Source organism: Anser brachyrhynchus (assembly GCF_964034855.1).
Source record: "Anser brachyrhynchus genome assembly, chromosome: 1".
NCBI lineage: Eukaryota > Metazoa > Chordata > Aves > Anseriformes > Anatidae > Anser > Anser brachyrhynchus.
The window spans coordinates 54,369,198-54,387,720 of record NC_137694.1 but is presented as its reverse complement, the minus strand read 5'-3'; the positions used below and the strand labels follow the sequence as shown (position 1 = coordinate 54,387,720).

At 40.9% G+C, this 18,523-nt stretch overlaps 1 protein-coding gene across 26 annotated transcripts in view; it reads left to right on the top strand.

Moving 5' to 3' along the window:
• Positions 1–18,523, top strand: part of TNRC6B (trinucleotide repeat containing adaptor 6B) — a 151,308-nt gene that overhangs the window by 97,100 nt on the left and 35,685 nt on the right. For 16 of the 26 annotated variants that reach the window (XM_080575443.1, XM_080575435.1, XM_080575428.1 and 13 more), the window contains 6 exons: positions 2,765–2,786; positions 4,414–4,758; positions 9,851–12,178; positions 13,111–13,269; positions 15,260–15,304; positions 17,456–17,634. In XM_080575443.1, coding sequence (XP_080431569.1) covers positions 2,765–2,786; positions 4,414–4,758; positions 9,851–12,178; positions 13,111–13,269; positions 15,260–15,304; positions 17,456–17,634 — 3,078 coding nt within the window. The remainder of the gene's footprint in view (positions 1–2,764; positions 2,787–4,413; positions 4,759–9,850; positions 12,179–13,110; positions 13,270–15,259; positions 15,305–17,455; positions 17,635–18,523) is intronic. The other 10 variants (XM_080575442.1, XM_080575447.1, XM_080575446.1 and 7 more) reach the window with 1 other exon arrangement.

The window sequence follows — 18,523 nt, the reverse complement described above, 5'->3', positions numbered from 1 at the left end:
CGCTGGAACAGGTTTCCCAGAGAAGTTGTGGTGCCTCTCTCGTTGGAGATGCTCAGAATTAAGTCGGACACGGACCTGAGCAGTCTGGTTTTGTTAAATTGCTTTGAGGGCGATGAGGGAGGAGAACCACCATGAACTCTCCTTGAGAGCTCGAGAGGCTGTGCCTTCCAACCTCAACGGTAATGTGAAATTGAAAGCAAAATGCTCGACTTTCACTAGTCCCAGTTTTTCAGTTGCTTTAGTACAACAGATCCCACCAAAGATCAGATGCTACTCTTGTTGTGTTAGATGACGTAGCTTTGTGTTGTGAACAGCCACCATTGATTGTGCCGTGCCAGTTAATTTTTGGTTTATCCGGGAGCTTTTTAAAAGTCAGATTCTTCACCTATTTGAATTCATCGCTTTAAAACAGGTGCAGGTAAACCCAGTGTTATTTCTGTTGTCTTTATCCCAGGGCCGTGTTGATACATCCCCAATAACGCTGCAGAAGATCAGTAGCAACAGAATAAGGTTTCTTCAGTGCCTGGTCTTTTTTGCTTCAGTATTGCTGCTTACACGTTCAAGTACAAAACCAAAATAGATGGTGTATTTTCAGCTGAGTATGTGTAGGAACCAGGAGGTGCAGAGGCTTGTAACTAGAGACTGGTGATTTGAGGATTATATGCTGATATTCAGTAACACAACAAAAACTTGGAAAGGTTGTACAGATCACGTTGATAACAGCGTTGCGAGTGTTTACTGAGGAATCAGTGCTTTGAATACAAAGATCTGCCAATTTTCCTGTGTGGTCCCTCACCTACCAAGTTATTCGGTATGACTGAATGTTACGATATTTTTGCCAAAATCTTAGGAAAGGTAAACACTGTAAATAAATTAATCTCCTAGAGACCAAACGTTAAGAGTGCTGCTTGAAGTACTACTTGAAGACAGATTATGGGCAGAACACAAATGTGTGCGTCCATTCTTAGTGATTGTGGTGGTGGTCACCAAATAAGCAGCAGTGATTTGGGGGGTACCTTTTTCAAGGTTTGTATAACACGAAACAACGGTTTCTCTCTGGATCTTCTGAAGCTTACAAAATAAAACAGTAAAAAAAAAAAAAAAAAAAAAAAAACACCCAGGATTATGCAAGCAAATTCATAGACTGAATTCCTGTGGTTTGTGTCCCAGGGGCTGTTTGGTAGCTTGTCAGAAGGCTGAGATTGGCCCTGCCCTGCCAGTGCTTACAGGTTTCCCACAGAGAGATGACGGCTCTAAGTCTGAGACATGCTGTCACTTTTTCTCAGCTTTTCTATTCTAGACCCGAAAAATCACAAAACCAGATCCTTTTAACAAGTACAGGCAAAAGTGATTTTTTTTCCTAACACAAACTGTGGTTATAATTTAGAGTTCTTTAAACATTTGTTAAAATGATGTTCTTCCAAGCAGGCAAGTTATTTACTGAACATGTTTACTGTTAACTGTAGTAAACCTAGCAGCTTTACAAGATTGGTTTCATGAATTTTTTTAGTAGTAGAGCATCAGAGTCACCGAAGTGCTTAACCAAATTTCAACTGTTACAGAAGTAGATATGATTTTACACACGGGATGTTTCAAAAGTGAAGTGAAAACTGACGTCTGGCATTGTACAGATGCATTTTTGGTCTCTTAGGAGAGTTGGATTACCTAAATCTGTGAAGCTATGATGCTCGAGTTTTTTATTACAGTGAATATTCCACTTTGCATATCGCAGTGTTCATCTTTGCAAAGTAAGTGATGCCACAGCAATTCAGGGCAGTTTTGTCTTTTTATTCTTTACCATACAAAAGAGTTCTGGCTTGGTTGGCTTAAACAATAAACTGCTTTTTACTTGTGCTTTCATTATTCTATACCGTCCCTGTGTGCTTTCCAGAATTATGGACTAGGTCAGCAATTTCTGTTTCAGAATAGGTGTCATAGAGCCTGACACATGATGATCTTTAGGGGTTTCCTTTATTGTGTAGTGGAGCTCATGATCGACAGGTTCAAAACATGCTACAACGCACATGATTCCAGCGAATATACCAGTGGTATGTTTGTTTCTGCTGTAGCTTGAAACCTGCTACGCTGAAAGAATGTAGAAGTACAGCGAAACCACACACTGAGTTCGTTGGCCAGCCTGATGGCTCACTTCAGTAACCACTCGAGAGATTTTGAAGCCTGTTTCTTTATAGGTAGCGCTGGTACATCTCGTACTTGTGGCAACGAATCCAGTAAGGTTTAGGACTACTTCTCCTTGGAAGAGATGCAATGGGTAGAGCGAAAGGGGAAGACGACCGAGACAGATTGGTACTCTCACATGTGGAAACCCCGTGGGACTTCTGTTGCCAGCCCCAACAGTCTGCTGTAGGGATATTCTCATCAAGGGCAGCTTTTATTACACTTCAGCTGTAATACTTCATCTCCAAAATCTGGAAGAACTGTAGTGGTGTAGCACTTGTTTGTTTGTGCTTCAGAAGTTCGTGTTTGTGATGAGGGGCATGTACTAAAAATCATCAAGAGTAAAGTAGTTACTGTTTCTGCCAGAGAATTTTGCATCAGGCAAGGATATTACAGCAACTGTAGTGTTCTTGAAAACTTACATATAAGTTTGGGAATACTTTTGAGACTTGTAGTTCATGAACTGATTATTTTCTTTGAACAAATTTTGATCTTGTGCTAATAAATTCACGGTTTAGTGCAGCCTGCTTAATGTTTGTTTTGAGGTTCTTAAAACTGTATTTACATTGTTGCTCTTACTTTGCAGGTCACAGATCAAAAAACCAAAGGTAAGAGCCTTTCTTCAATCCTAAAGAGTGTTTTTATTGACTTGAGCCAAGACTCAGTTTTGATTAAAGCTGTTAGAAAAATGAGTTATTCGAGATGAAGTACTCAAAATGAGTACTCAGAAGAAATAAAAGCTGAGAGGATTAATATGGAGAATCTAAAACTATCCATTTGTCAGCGTCAGAATACTAGAAGTGGAAATGATGATTGTAGATAAAATAAATGAGCTGAAATATTTAGTCTAACTTTCAATTTTACAAAGGTTTTAGATGAGCAACTGAAAACTGAAACCAACTATACAAATGGAATCAAAGACAGGGAAAGTACTGCCTATGGTGACATACCAAAATGAGTGAAAATGACTTGTTTCTGGAAAGTTAGTTAAGAGAAATTGAAGTTTAAGCACCTAAAAGTCCAGAAGATGAGGCAGAACTGATGGTTGAACATCTTGGGTGTGTAATTTATTTAGCTGATCTAAAAATATATTTAATTGTGATGTGCGTGTCAGTTTTCTAAAAACTGCATGAGGAAATTGCCATTAAAAAGAAATGACGGAGGAGAACTAAGATTGTAACTAGATTTTATAACTGGCAATACCTTCTTCTGGCTTATGGACAATGGAGCTTACATAGAGAAGTCAGAAAACCCTCATCAAAATAAAATGTGGGATAATACATTCACAGCTGTCAGAAAGATTCCCTTGCTTTGATCCCCCTTTGTAAGAGGAAGAGCTCTACTGATTATGTTCACTTTGGTGGGGAGGGGCTGTTGGACATGCCTTTCTTGTGTTAGTCTTCAACAGAGACTAGAGTAGATGCATTACATTTTCCTTGCTTTGGGGTCTGCTCTCTCAGTGAGTTAAGCAACTTCTAGGTGCCTGGCTAGGATAATGCCTGAATTTCTTTTGCTCTTTTTCAGAAAGCACACGGAGCATGTGAATAAGGGATCACAAGCCGATGATTTCTAGAGCCTCTTAAACAAACTTTGTGATGGCATTAGTTCTGCAAGGATTAGTCTATTTTTTTGTTATGCTCCCCCCAATGCATAATAGCTCTCAGAAGCAGCTCCCCCTTGCTTAGGGGGGCACGTGGTGACCAGTTGGTAAACTTCAGGCGAGCCCCATACGAATGCTGTAGGTAGGACTGCCTTTTGGATAACAGTCAACTATTTCAGAGCTGTATAGAGAGCTCAGATTTACTAATTCTGAATTAAAGAGGAGGATTTTTTGCTCTATATTTGGTTTGGCAATGGCCACATAGCCTAGTAAGCAAGTGAGACTTTGGATCTGTTTTTAGATCTCGCATAAGGGTGATGCATAAGAATCCGAAAACCAGTGGAAGGTAGGGAACAGAGGAGAAGGAAAAAAGACTGTCTCTTAAAACTTTTTGCCCAGGGTGATATCTTTTGCCAGCATTACTTTTTTCAAGAAATTTGAGGCTTGGAGTGAAATGCTTGCTGAGGGCAGAGTTTCATCCTGGGGTTCAATTAAGTTGGTCTTTTATAAGGTTGAAGTTGCATAGTATTTCAGAGAAGAATGACATTATAAGTGGAAAGAGTTGCAGTGAGTTCTTGTAGCTAACACAGGTCTAAGTGGAAAAATTTCTGATTTTCATTCTTCCTGTTTTTCAGTGCCCGAAGTGACGAAACCAAGTTTAAGCCAACCAGTGGCTGCCAGCCCAATTGGCAACTCTCCATCGCCACCAGTCAATGGTGGCAACAATGCCAAAAGGGTGGCAGTGCCGAACGGACAACCGCCAAGCGCCGCCCGCTACATGCCTCGGGAGGTGCCGCCGCGATTCCGTTGCCAGCAGGACCACAAAGTGTTACTGAAACGTGGGCAGCCCCCTCCGCCATCCTGTATGCTCCTTGGGGGTGGAGCAGGGCCTCCCCCCCCAACAGCACCAGGAGCAAACCCAAACAACGCACAACCAGTGACAGGAGCACTGCTGCAGAGCGACAGTGGGACTGCAACAGGTGAGTAATGAGAGTGACATTAAATACGCGTGTGTGGCACGCACACGCCTAAGAAAAGTTATCACTGAAGTTGTGCACAAGCATGTCATAATATAATAAAACTCCTCAGATGACTTTTGGAAAGCTTACTTCTGCTGTTTTAGTACATGCACTTCTGATGTTTGCAGCAGGGGGTGCAATTTTTACTGCTAGATGGAACAAGAAAGATGATTAATGTTTTAAAAATATGTATGTTTTGGGTGGTCTGAATCAGGTGCTGTAATGCTTTTTGTATCACAGCAAGGTAAACACAACATAGGGATAAGTAGGTAGCATTTAATGGCTATTATTGAGTAGTTCTTAATAGCTCTTCAAGTTCCTCTGGTGCCATGAATTTCCTGTACTGTCACTTCTTGTTATGATCTAGTAAAACAAACATCAGAGTTTTATAGTAAGTTTGTATAGGCACCCGGTGTGCAAATGACAGGTGTCTGTCGATTTTCATCTGGATAAAATCACAAGGTGTTCCTTTTGCTCCTGACTTTTTTTAATAATCTTGTTTTTCTCCTTAGATAACACTTATTGCAATAATTTTCCTTAAAACACATCCTAAATAATCTCAAAAAAAAAAAACCTGTCTTGTTTTTCTTTCCTGTTCACTTTGAGTTCCAGCAAATACATTGATTTTAAGATTAATTGTTTTATGAGCATGGGAAAATTATGACTGCTCCTGAATTTTTTTAGGAGGTTGGGGAATGGCAGTAGTGGTAATATTTTCTTAAGTTACAATACTAGAAAAAACAATTCCACTCAAGACACCTGCTTTCCAAAATGTTAATTTGAGAATTTAAGGACAACTTCAGTTCTAACAATAAGGTTTTAAGAAAAATTCAAAAGAAGGAAAAACGCTGCCTTTATGTCTGAGTTTCCTACTGAAAGCCCTGCCAGAGCAATGGGGTGTTTTTTAATCTTGGAGAGCATAAATTTTATAGTTTTCTTTGGTTCAGAAGAAAATGAACTCAGAGGTGATTTGAAAGGCCAGAGTCAAGTAAGCTAGGTGGGATGGCTGTGTTTATTAAAAAGGTTTCTAGGAAAATGAGTAATTTAGTTTTTGCCTTTTCAGCATTTGGCCTCCTTTATAGTGAATCCCTATTTGACAGATTGTGTCCTGTCTTTGATCCCTATTTAATAATGGGGGACAAGTTTCAAACTGCAACAGATAATCGGTTTAAAAATGCATCACTTAGAAATGGCTGATTTTGATTAAAAAAACACCTGAAAGATGCATGGGGGGGAGGAATGGGGGACGAAACAACACCCTAGAGTCTTTAGACTTTATGTATAAAATCCTAGCGTTATGTCAGCATTAGTATTCATAATTAGTATTAGTATACCTTCACGGTAATTCTAGTGAACTGACAAAGGAGATTTAGTGAAATATTCTAGAAGTTTTAAAAATTTTTCATAAACAGCATTTTTATTTTGAATGTATTACATGAGGACCAATTTGACATTGTAGACACGCCTTGAGTTCTATGTAATTAGTATAAGTTCACCTATTACTTGGTTTTGAGACTGAGCTCAAGTTGTATGAATTCTCATATTTTTTCATTCAGTTTAATGCTGCATTAACTGCTGAGATGTTATATGGTTGTATTTTATTGATTGGGGCAACTTTTTATGCCAATGGTTAGTTCCTTCAATCTGATATAAGTCTGGAGTGCTGCCAAGAAAGGTAAGATGTGTGCCCTTCAGACTTGACTCACCCCATCCAAACACAATTCTGCACCATAACACAATTAACTGGGCTGGGAAGCTGACTCGGGTTAAAATTAACTGTAGTTGTTTTTTAAAGCTCATTTTGGTCTGGATGATTGCCCAGTTCAGCTCACTGACTGTCAATAGCAACACAGGTGATAGCACATGAGCGTAGGTCTGGCAGAGGAGTAGAAACGAGCAGCTGGATAAGAGGAAGGCTGGGGCTATCATTTCAAGTACTTCATGAAACTGCTTATGGAGGTACAGTGTTGCTGTGCCCCTCCTGCCATTAATTTCATCTGAGATCCTGGCTGTTTATGAACTGAATTTCAATTTTGGGCCTAGTTGAGTCAGGCACATGTGCAGTGATATTGTGATTAACTCATCCCGCATAAGGAGAAAAAAAAAAGTTTCCAAAGGGGGAAAATAATGTATTTTACCCAATTTCCTAATCTTTCTCATTATAACTTTAACCAGGTATCTGTAGATGGTGTTGGCAAGATTCTCAATTGCCAATAACAGGTCTATTTTTTGAAAATTAGTATTTTACTGCCGTTGTGGTAGTCCAGCTTCCATACAAAATAAAACAAACAAAAAAGACAGGACATAGTCCTGTACATGGATCTTTTTCTACCAGAGTAATGCTTCTGTAAGATGGCAAAATTCTAGAGCCGTGACACGTAATGCCACATCTTCTACTGTCTTGTAGCAGCGCTGGGTGGAGGAGGGTTGTATATCATTTTTACCACAGCCAGTGATATTCAGGATGTGCAAGACAATTTTGGAAAGCAAAGCTTATATGCTGTTGGTGAAAGTCTTCTTTCAGTAGCTGTAGTACCCTCCAGGAATCACTAAATGTCTCATAGCAAAACTGCATTTTCATTTCAGGACTCCATTTCAATATTCTCGCTTATTTCAGTTCCACGTTTTCATCCTTAAAAATAGTCATTTGCTAGTGACATTTTTACTCTGTAGTCAGATGAGAAACTTGTTTACCTTCAGCATGTTCACTATTAAGGAAGAGTTTAAGAACCAAGAGCCCTTACCCATTCTCTTATGAGGATAAAACTGTAAATTGCTAAGGCTTTGTTGCCACTGTCAAGTTAGGAAGGGGAGGCTGACTTTATAAAACAGTCCATTAAATTGTGTCCTAGTACACTATGTTAGGAAACGCCCCAATCTTAATGCTATTAGAATGTCTTTGAAAAAATGAAACGTGAAATGCTCTGTTCAAGTCAGTTACGTAAAGATCTTGCTATAGGCTGCTCTGCATTTGCATCTTTCATTCACTGAATCATTGGGAAGTTCAAAAGATAGCAACCTTGCAGTCTTTTGTATTTGTCTTTGTCTGTTCTTAAGCTATTCCTGTGATCAGAAAGTTTTTAAATTAGAAAAAAATAAAAAAGGTGTTCGTGTGTTACTTACTGTACCAAAAGGATAGCCAGATCTGTAGAATTCCTCGCTCTTCTTAAGTTTGCACGACAGATGAAAATATAACAGAAGGAACGGAACGTGCATGGGAACTGTGGTCTTTTAGATCGTCATGGTTGAAGTTTAATGGATTAAGACAAACTTCTTCTGTTTGCCATTATTCAAAGCTAACAGGAAAATTCTAGCCATGCTGTGAAATGTGGATCTTTGCTGGCCCTCACTGAAGAGGGACCTGGAAGTCATTCCGAGGAAATTCGTTGGTTTAGCTAAAGAACCAAAAGCCTGAGATGGGCACGGAAAGCTGACCCATTCATCTTCTATTAAAACTAATAACAATCAGAAGTTGTGGTCTTCAATTTTGAATACATATATACTTTTAAAAAAAAAACACAACACTTTTTTTTAAACAAGGTCATTTTGGCTTAATTAGGATTCAGCATGATTTTGTAGAAGGGAGTGTTCAGTCTTCATCACAGAGAAGTTGTGGCAGGGGCAGTTTTGAGTACTTTAGGATTGCAAACGTGTAGAAGACTAAGTAGAGCTATGGAGAGAACAACATGGAAGTTGTAATGAACTTAAATTATATAGAGGACCAGAAATAATTCTGTAGATGGGGGGGGGGGGGGGGGGAATTCTGTACGGGTGGGGTGGGGTGTGATCTTGCCTGACTGCTTAAAGTAATGGTGAGAATTATCTGTACGTATGCAAACATTATGCTGCCAGCGCTGATAGAGCCTTCGTCTGTCATGGCACTGTGTTAATTTATCTGCTTTAAAACTGTATACAAATACCGTGTCAATGCAAATTCAGACTACATAGGACATATTAATAGTTCGCCATGGATGGAAGAAAGAGCCCCTACTCCTAGTCATTTCTCCTGCCACTTTCCTTACAGTGACTCCAAGGCTCCTTGGACTTGCAGGTTTCCCTGAAGAATGTGCTATGTCAGCAAAAGATAACCCGTCAAGAGGTGGACAGTTTTCTGTTGAGTTAGTCAATACAGATGACTAAGTTAAAGGACTTGACTGACACAAGTGAGGGGTGAAACTCAGAGAATTTGAAGTAGCTAGAGCAGGTGAGAGAGAGGAGGAAAAGTTAGGTCTCTTATTGGCCTCCATTTGGTGGTAGAGAGATGGGTTTAATTTTTGACAAAACCAAAAACTGAAGTTTCTGGGGTAAATATAGCAGTGACACAAATGTGGGGTAATTAGATGCTGAATACAGCTTGCGTGCTACTACACAGAAGTTGCAATTTGTGTAGCTTTGGCCTCTTTTGGTTACTCTTTTTGGTTTAGCTTTGGAAAATAAAGTTATTTGTTTCATAAGGGTATAAAGAAATTCCTGGTAGCAAAATAGACTTGAAAAAGATCCATCTGAAGCTAAAGGATAGACTTCTTCAGCTCTGTACATTCATTAGATGTTTTTAGTCTTCAGTCTTTTATCTTTCCAAGTCATAAATCGTAGTTGCTTTGTTGAATCAGTCATTTAGCTGTTGGTCGGCTACTCAACTGCACAAACATGCATGCATCATGTATGTGTATATGCATGTGTACGTATATATATTTACTCTTGTTCTACATATGGTATGATTTTAAACATGTTTTTGAGAAGTCTACAACCTGTGCCAGTAATGGCCGTGTAGGTTCATTAAGCTAGGTTATCCCCACAGTGCGTTCAGGTGCCCACAAATTGCTCATGGGGAGTGTCTTGGAACATGTTTTTTATCGTTATTTTTAATGGTGTTTCCCAGCCTCCTGTTCTTCCAAAGCAACTTTGTTAGAAATGTCTGAGGGAGGTATTAATGTACTAGTGGAAACGATAATCGATGGTGTCAAAAAAGTGTTGTTCAGTGCTTGTAGATAGTGTCGAGTATTAATGAGACTTTCTGGGGTCTTTTTTGTTTGTTTGTTTTTCTTCTTTTTAGATTCAACAATTGGAGGTGCTGCTGCTTCAAATTATGCAAATTCCACTTGGGGTCCTGGAGCCTCCTCCAACAGCGGCACCAACGCCAACCCAACTCACATCTGGGACAAGGTGATTGTAGACGGGTCTGACATGGAAGAGTGGCCTTGTATTGCCAGCAAAGATGCTGAGTCTTCTTCCGAAAACACCACCGATAACAACAGTGCCTCGAACCCTGGCTTGGAGAAGAACGCTCTGCCAGGAAGCACCACTAGTAACAAAGGAAAAGGAAGCCAGTGCCAGTCTGGAAGCGCTGGAAACGAATGTAATCTTGGGGCCTGGAAATCTGATCCCAAGGCTAAATCTGTTCAATCTTCCAACTCTGCTGCCGAGAGTAACAATGGACTAAGTAATTGGAGGAACTTGACTGGACAAGATAGAATTGGTCCTGGTTCTGGCTTCAGCAACTTTAACCCAAATAGCAACCCATCTGCTTGGCCGGCACTGGTTCAGGAGGGCAGTTCTAGGAAAGGGACTTTGGAATCTGATAGTGGTAGCTCCAATGCACAGATTAGCACAGTAGGTCAGACCTCTAGGGAACAGCAGTCAAAGATGGAAAATGCGGGTGTTAACTTTGTCTCTGGCAGAGAACAGGCTCAAATTCATAACACTGATGGACCAAAAAATGGAAACACTAACTCCTTGAACTTAAGTTCACCAAACCCTATGGAGAATAAGGGAATGCCCTTTGAAATGGGCTTGGGGAACCCTTCCAGGAGCACTGACACCCCTTCACAAAGCACTGGAGAAAGAAAGACTGGGAGTGTTGGATCTTGGGGTACAGCTAGGGGGTCTTCTGGAACTGACACAGTCTCTGGACAGAGCAATTCTGGAAACCATGGGAACAATGGAAAGGATAGGGAGGACTCCTGGAAAGGAGCTTCTGTTCAAAAACCTAATGGGTCAAGAAGTGATTCTTGGGATAACAATAACCGGTCTACGGGTGGTGGGTCTTGGAACTTTGGCCCTCAGCATGCAAATGAAAGCAAATGGGGTGAAGGGAACAAATTAACATCTGGGGTCTCTCAGGGAGAATGGAAACAGCTGTCTGGGTCTGATGAACTGAAGATTGGAGAATGGAGTGGTCCAAACCAACCAAATTCTAGCACTGGAGCATGGGACAATCAAAAAGGCCACCCTCTTCCTGAAAACCAAGGCAATTCCCAGGCTCCCTGTTGGGGAAGATCTTCCAGCTCTGCGGGAAGTGAGGTTGGAGGTCAAAGCACTGGAAGCAACCACAAAGCAGGAAGTAGTGACAGTCACAATTCTGGACGCCGATCATACAGGCCTACACATCCCGATTGCCAGGCAGTCTTGCAGACTTTGCTGAGCAGGACTGATTTGGACCCCCGAGTGCTTTCAAACACTGGCTGGGGCCAAACTCAAATTAAGCAAGATACCGTGTGGGATATTGAAGAGATGCCACGGCCCGAGGGGAAGTCTGATAAAGGAACTGAGGGGTGGGAGAGCTCTGCCACACAGACAAAGAACTCAGGGGGCTGGGGCGATGTACCCAGCCAAAGCAATCAAATCAAGTCTGGATGGGGTGAGCTCTCAACCCCAACAGAGTGGAAGGATCCCAAAAATACTGGAGGATGGAATGACTATAAGAACCCCAATTCTTCTAATTGGGGAGGGGGAAGACCAGAAGAAAAATCGTCGTCTTCTTGGAATGAAAGCTCTAGTAAGGATCAGGGGTGGGGTGGACGGCAACCTAATCAAGGATGGTCTTCTGGAAAGAACGGTTGGGGAGAGGAAGTTGACCAAACAAAAAACAGCAACTGGGAAAGTGCAGGAAACAAGCCAGTGTCTGGTTGGGGTGAAGGTGGGCAAAACGAGATTGGAACTTGGGGTAACGGTGCAAATACAGGCTCTGCTTCAAAGGGTGGATGGGATGATTGTAAAAGAAATTCAACATGGAACGAGACGGGTCGACAGCCCAACTCCTGGAACAAGCAGCAGCAGCAGCACCAGCAGCAACAGCAGGAGACTTCTGGTTCCTGGGGTCCATCACCACAAACTCCAAGTAATGGGCGACCTCCAAACCCAAACTGGAACAGCGGACCGCAACCAGCTGCCCCCAAAGATGAGGAGCCTAGTGGCTGGGAAGAACCTTCTCCACAGTCAATCAGTCGAAAAATGGATATTGATGATGGCACTTCAGCGTGGGGAGATCCTAGCAGTTACAACTACAAGAATGTGAACCTGTGGGACAAGAACTCACAAGGAGGACAGGCCCCACGGGAACAGAGCCTGCCTACTCCAATGACTGGCAAATCACAAGCATCAGGTTTGTGCCTTTCTTAGCAAACTCCTGTATATGAATGTAACCTTCATGCACACGTAGCCTGCAATAATAGCTTATATTTGATAAAGAAAACAATATTTTATTCTGTATTTAAAGTGTCTTTAATTTGAATCAGTCAGTCCTCTGCTGCTTCTGCCTCAGTAACTCTGATCTGAATATTGGTCAGCTTCCCAGGAAAAGAAAATCTGTTAGCTGACAAATATTCTAAGACAGGCTGAATTCTCACAAAGCTTTTATTTAATTACTACAGAAGTAGGGAAAAATCCCATACTCAGTCAAAATTTTGTGCTTTGATACAGTTATATAACTTGCTATTGGGTGAGCCTGTGATTTAGTTTCTTAGCTCAATTTGGCTCTGCTGTTTGATAAAGAATACTTAGCAAAATACTTTGTTCTTTGAAAATAAGGACAAAACCCCACAAATTTAAATAGCTTGGAAATAAATTAAGGTGTCATTGTTAGATAATCCTTTTTCTGACTCGGACATGCTTTAAGGAATACTGTTTCATTTTGATACGTGTTTCAGATATGTCCTTACTCTTTCTGCATTATATGAAACCCCCAAATCATAGAATGGTTTGGGTTGGAAGGGACCTTAAAGATGGTCTAGTTCCAACCCCCCGGCCGTAGTCTGGTGCCTTTGGTTAGTTACAAGTTCCCCAGATAGAATAGCATTAGATGTGGGGTCATGTTTAACCTGAAAAGGGGTCAGCACGTTCTCTTTTTTCATCCCTAGAGGTCAAAGCCCACTGTTTGATGCGAACACTTGTCAATTCTGTTTCACCCGCACTATTGAGACCCTAAATTCCTCAACAGAAGGAATAAAGCAGTAGATTGATGACATGGTGCTGCACTGCAGTAAATAGTTGATTGTCTAAACGGTCTGTAATGAAAACTCTTTCTCCTTTACGCAGTCTGGAGCAAAAGCACTCCACCTGCTCCAGATAATGGTACGTCCGCCTGGGGTGAGCCAAATGAAACCAGTCCCGGGTGGGGTGAAGTAGATGATACAGGAGCATCGACAACAGGCTGGGGGAATGCACCTTCCAACGCCCCGAATGCCATGAAATCTAGTGAGTATAGGCCAGATACCAGTTTCTTTGCGATGGTCCTGGAGATTTCTAGTATTTGGCTTTTCAATAATAGGTCAACCGTGGAGGAATTGTTATCTGAGGCCTAGAATCTATGTTGAATGTTGTGTAAGATTTTGATGGATGAGTGGTTAAGTGCTTATAGATAACTGGAACCTTGCCTTTTTAAGGTAGTGGAGGCTTTTTTAGTACTGAGTGGTTAAATGGACTGCTCTGATTTGTGCAAGCGTTGAGACACCAGAGCATCTGAGCGAGGAAATGGTCCTTTTTCTTGCATCTGTTCTTCTGTGGCTGCATACCCATTACTTAAGGTATGAACTTGTTACAGGCCGAATCGCCTTTTCTGACCACATCAGGAAAAGGAACGCACAGTTTATAGAAAGGTTTCACAGTAGAGGTGTGTAACATGCCTTTGAATGGACCTTTTTGCTGTATGAGTGGAAAACTCTCTCTTAAGAACTGAACTTAATCTTGTGGCTGAACCTAAACATCTGAATGTTTTCTACATAACCTTCTTAAAAGGTTACTTTCAAGTTAGAGTTTTACTGTATCGAGAGTTTCATTTGCATGGAAATTATTCCTGATGTAAACTGTTTGTAGAACTTTATTTCACTGTTTTTAAGGGAAAAAAGAGCAAACAAAAGCAACTGCTTGACAATACAACGTACCAATGTTATAGCTAAAGCCAATGAATTTTGGTTAAGAAGTTTCTATTAGGAAATAGCAATAATACATGACTGTTACTGAACTTAAGTGATAATACCAACTGTAAAACTGTTTCCAGTTGCAAGTTGCTCTTGCAAAGTGTGATCATTTGGAATGAAATGTTCTGTACAGATTGTATTCTGTTGTGTCATTCTCTCTTCCCCGCACTCCAATTAAATAATTTGGCCATTTATGAAACAAAACTGGATAAATCCATTAACGTTTATAGCAACCTTCGTTGGGTGTCTGTAGTGCTGCTTGTGCCTGCCAGACAAACTTGGCACTTCTCAGGATGGTAGGTTTTTTTCTAGATGGGTATCTTCCTTCCTCTGTAAAAAGCTACGTAAAAGTAGCCAAAATAAGAGGCTCTGAGATACTAGTGATCCATTGAAAATTACATGGGTTTGTTAATACTTGATATAGTCTTTAAAGACTACAAATGGTCACTTGCTTGTCCTTACTGGTCTGCATATGTGACATAACCTAAGCTATAGCATACGTGTTCTGCTTTGTGCGTAAGCTGTTTCCAGCTCTGGAGGAGCAGAATATAGGGAGTTTCCCTGTTACGGCTGTTTGAGGTTGCGGTGCAGTAGGACACCAGTTCTAAGAGCTGGGATCCTCATTCTCCTGTGTGACTGCTCTCAACTCTTTTCTGATTGGCACCCATTCAGAATAAAGGAGGAAGCTACATTGCTAAGGGGAGATATTTAATGTATTGGATATGCTGGAAGAAGAAACTGGGACAAAGCCTGCAAAGTTGTGTTTTATGGTTGAAAGTAAAGAGAGGAAATAAAGACTAGCACTGGCTGGAAAAGAAAACGAGAGCTTTGAGCCAAAGAAGGAAGTGGGAGATGAGGTGAGACAAAATTGAATGATCAGAAAAGGTTGTCAAAAGATCTTCCCTGTATGAGGAGGAGGTAGGACAGGTGAGAATCATGCAACCAAACAAAAAAAATTTAGAGCCTGGAATGAGAGACTGTCAGGAATGGGCATGTTCTTGTTAGAGTGTCTGGACTAGAAAAATTAACTTGAAGCAAAGAAGTCTGAGGCGGAATAAAAATTGCCAGGCTTGGGAGAGTGAGCACTCAGTTGTACTTTGCAGAGAATATTCCGTTCTTAACTTTGGAGAGGGAAGGTCAAGATGGGAATTGTGCCATTACTGCTGGTGAAAGCCATTGGCATAACGTCCCGTTCCTCTGCAATGCTGGCAAACACAGATGCAAATTAGCACTGTCATTATTCATAATACTGTCAATTCCATTGATAGGAGTCCGTGCAGCTGCTATGAAGGTTTCAGCTCAACTAAAGTCATGTGAGTGTCCATATGGTACTGCCTTGTGGAATATATTTCAGTTTGTTGTTGTTTGTAAATTATGACAGACTTTATATATAAACTAAAGGGGGTTGAGAAGTCATGTAGTCAAAAGTCTCCGCGAAGTTAATTTTCCCCATTGTATTACATGTTTCTTGATGATTTTCAATTGAAAGGAGGTGGGTTTTGCACAGGATCTGAAATATTCAAAGCCCAAAATGGGTAGTGTTGGTTTGTTTTTTCCCCGTGGCATCATTATTGCTACTGTGTACCCAGTTATCCAATAAGTAATTAAGTTTAATTACTTACATGAGAGTGATTGGTGTGATCCCCATTTTGCATTTGGTGAATTGAAACATGATGATTTTGAGAAAATGTATTTTGATTTTGAAAACCCTGTCTGGGCAACTAGGGATTGGGGTTTTTGTGTTTACCTATCTTTGTGTAACTGCACAGGCCATATTAGCTCCATTGTGCAGTGGTATAGCTCCATCTGACCTAGTGTTGCACATTCAGAAACTTAAATAAATGTTACTGCCCACTTACTCAAAAATTTCTTACTTAATTTACCAGCATTGCATAGGAGTTCTCTGACAGAAGTAGGAATAAATTTATCTTTTTCTGTAACACCATTATTTTGTCCTTAGCTTGAAAGCTTCCTTTGCCTACTGTAGCTATTCGTGCCTCCTCACTCAACATATGGAGAAAATAAAGCAGGAGTTCTACCAACCACTCATCTTTGCACCACTGTCCAGATTCATGGTCAAGTATCTCAGACCTGAGAGCTGCCAAAGCAGAAAATACTCTATGGTCATGTGGTTAAAACCAGAATCACAGTGCTATATTTAAACACTGCGGCTGGAAATCAGTTAAAGCTTGTAGCCGTTTCTGTGTAAGTAGCATGATTAAAGGATCAAGAAGTAGATTTTTGTGTGTGGACCAGGATGTCTCCTATGCAGTCCTGAGTTTTGATACACAAATGAATAAGCATTCAACAGCTACCTTTCCTGTGAAGTAGCTGAGTTGTTTTTTATGGTGAAGTTTAAGATAGCTCTTAAACTACAGTGAAATGCTGCTGTACTTATCTTCAGCAGGATAGAGTTCTCCTTGATAGATTAATTACATTTCAGATTTCTGCTGCATTCTTACGCCTGATTTCCACACCCAAAGCCCAGACAGTTGGATTAGTCAAGAGGAAGGTGATGGTGATGGAACTCCTCTTTAAAGATGAGTGCTTGGGGAAGAAGTACACAGAATGAGGAGTTGGAGTAGGAAGGAGAGTAGTTGGACAGTGGACAAGTTGAGGATTTGGCTTCTTGTTGGCTTGTCAGTAGAGGTTAAAATTATAAGTTTCCTGACAGCTGATACTAGAGAGTAACAGCAAGAGAAGAAACAATAGGAAACAAGAAAACATAGAGTCCTTAGTCTGAATTTATATGATGAATCATACAAAGATTTGGGTTGGAAGGGACCTTAAAAACCATCTGATTCCGACCCCCCTGCCATGGGTAGGGACACCTACCTTTAGACCAGGTTGCTCAAAACTCCATCCAACCTGGCCTTAAAATGGTTGTAGTTTTCTGCTAATGGTGTCTCTGTTTAAACACAACTGCTAATGAGTCATTTTAGTGACATTGGTGACACTGTTGACACCAGGAAATTCTTTCCTTCAGATACTGCTTAGTTGTTACTCATTAAAGTTGCTAGTTTCTATACTCTGTGAAAAGAGTTCAGTGTGATGGAAATGTTAAGGTTTGGAAGGAAGAGAGGAAATCATTCACAAACCTGAACCAGAGTCCTCAGCACCCTTTGTGTTTGCGTGTGTGTGTTCTTGGAGTCTTTCATTTACACTAGAAAATGACAGGTTGCCTTCTAAAGAAATCCAAATGCAGCTGTAGTTACTTAAAGGAAGAAGTCCTTTTGATTTTTTCTGTAAGGATTTGGTGTTGCTTTGAAATCATTGCAAAATATGACAGGCTACCACGCCACCAGATCTCTTGGATTTTGGGTTGCATACACAAGCTTTCACAGCTGTTAGAGTGCACTTTTTTGGACTTTTTGCGATTCAGACAATCTCAGCTAATCTTGCAGTGTCAAATCACCCATGTGGCATCGTGGACTTGCTTTTGAGCTTTCCTTTCTTCTCTGAAGGTTCTAAATCTATGCAAGATGGCTGGGGAGAGAGTGATGGGCCAGTGACAGGAACGCGTCACTCCAGCTGGGAAGAGGAGGAGGAGGGAGGAGTCTGGAACACAGCAGGCTCTCAGGGAAGCAGTTCCTCCCACAACTCAACAAGCTGGGGGCAAGGAGGAAAGAAAACACAAATGAAGGTAAAACACTTGAGTGATTCATAACTGCTGTGTTGTCTGAAGGCAGTATGACTGATGTGTTAGAGCATTTCTAATAGTTCTTCTTTTAAAAGGTATTGCAGAATTCAGCTGGAAAGGTACCTGTTACAGCAGCGTAAAGAATGTGAGGTTTCTGGATTTGTTTTAATGTGTTGCACCTGTTGTGACTAATAAATCTGCCAGTAGGTGTCAAATTCTTTCAGTATGTAGGCTGCATAGCCTAAACAAATCACTAAACGAAACTGAGCAATAAGTATCCCAAGGCTATTGCTCTTCTCTTGTTGACGCATCTTTCTGTTAGGCTGCTGCTCTTCTCCTGGCACAGTGTGCTGAACTTCGGATTCCACAGCCTCTTTGGCACGTGCACTCCTGCTTCTACTGACTGTTGGGTTTGGGTCTGACTTTTATGTTTATTACTGGTGACTTTTGGTCTCAAGCAGGAGCTTGGCTACAGGCTGGAATGAAATGCTTTCTAAGGCTTGTACGTGTTAAAGTTCTCTAGTACAGTGATGTTTGGTATTGTATTAATATTAGAAGACTGTGCTTTGTCTACTTCTGATCAGCTATGCAGGGCAGACTCAAAAGGTGAGTGCAGAGCAGTTTCCAAGGATGTGGAAATACTCTTGCGGCATGGTGTGGAGTTCTACTTTTGGAAAAATGATTCTCGTGAGCTTTTTCTTCACTTAAAGTTCTTTTATTTTAACTACCAAACCAATTGTCCTTTTTTTAAAAATCAGTATCTTTTCTGAACTGTATTCAGTTTTGGTTTTGATCACCTGCAAATTGCAGTAAGGCCAGATTGAGAGCCAGGTCTGCACAGTGCCCATGTAATAGCAACCGTATTAAAGGGAAGAAGGCCAAGGAGAGACCT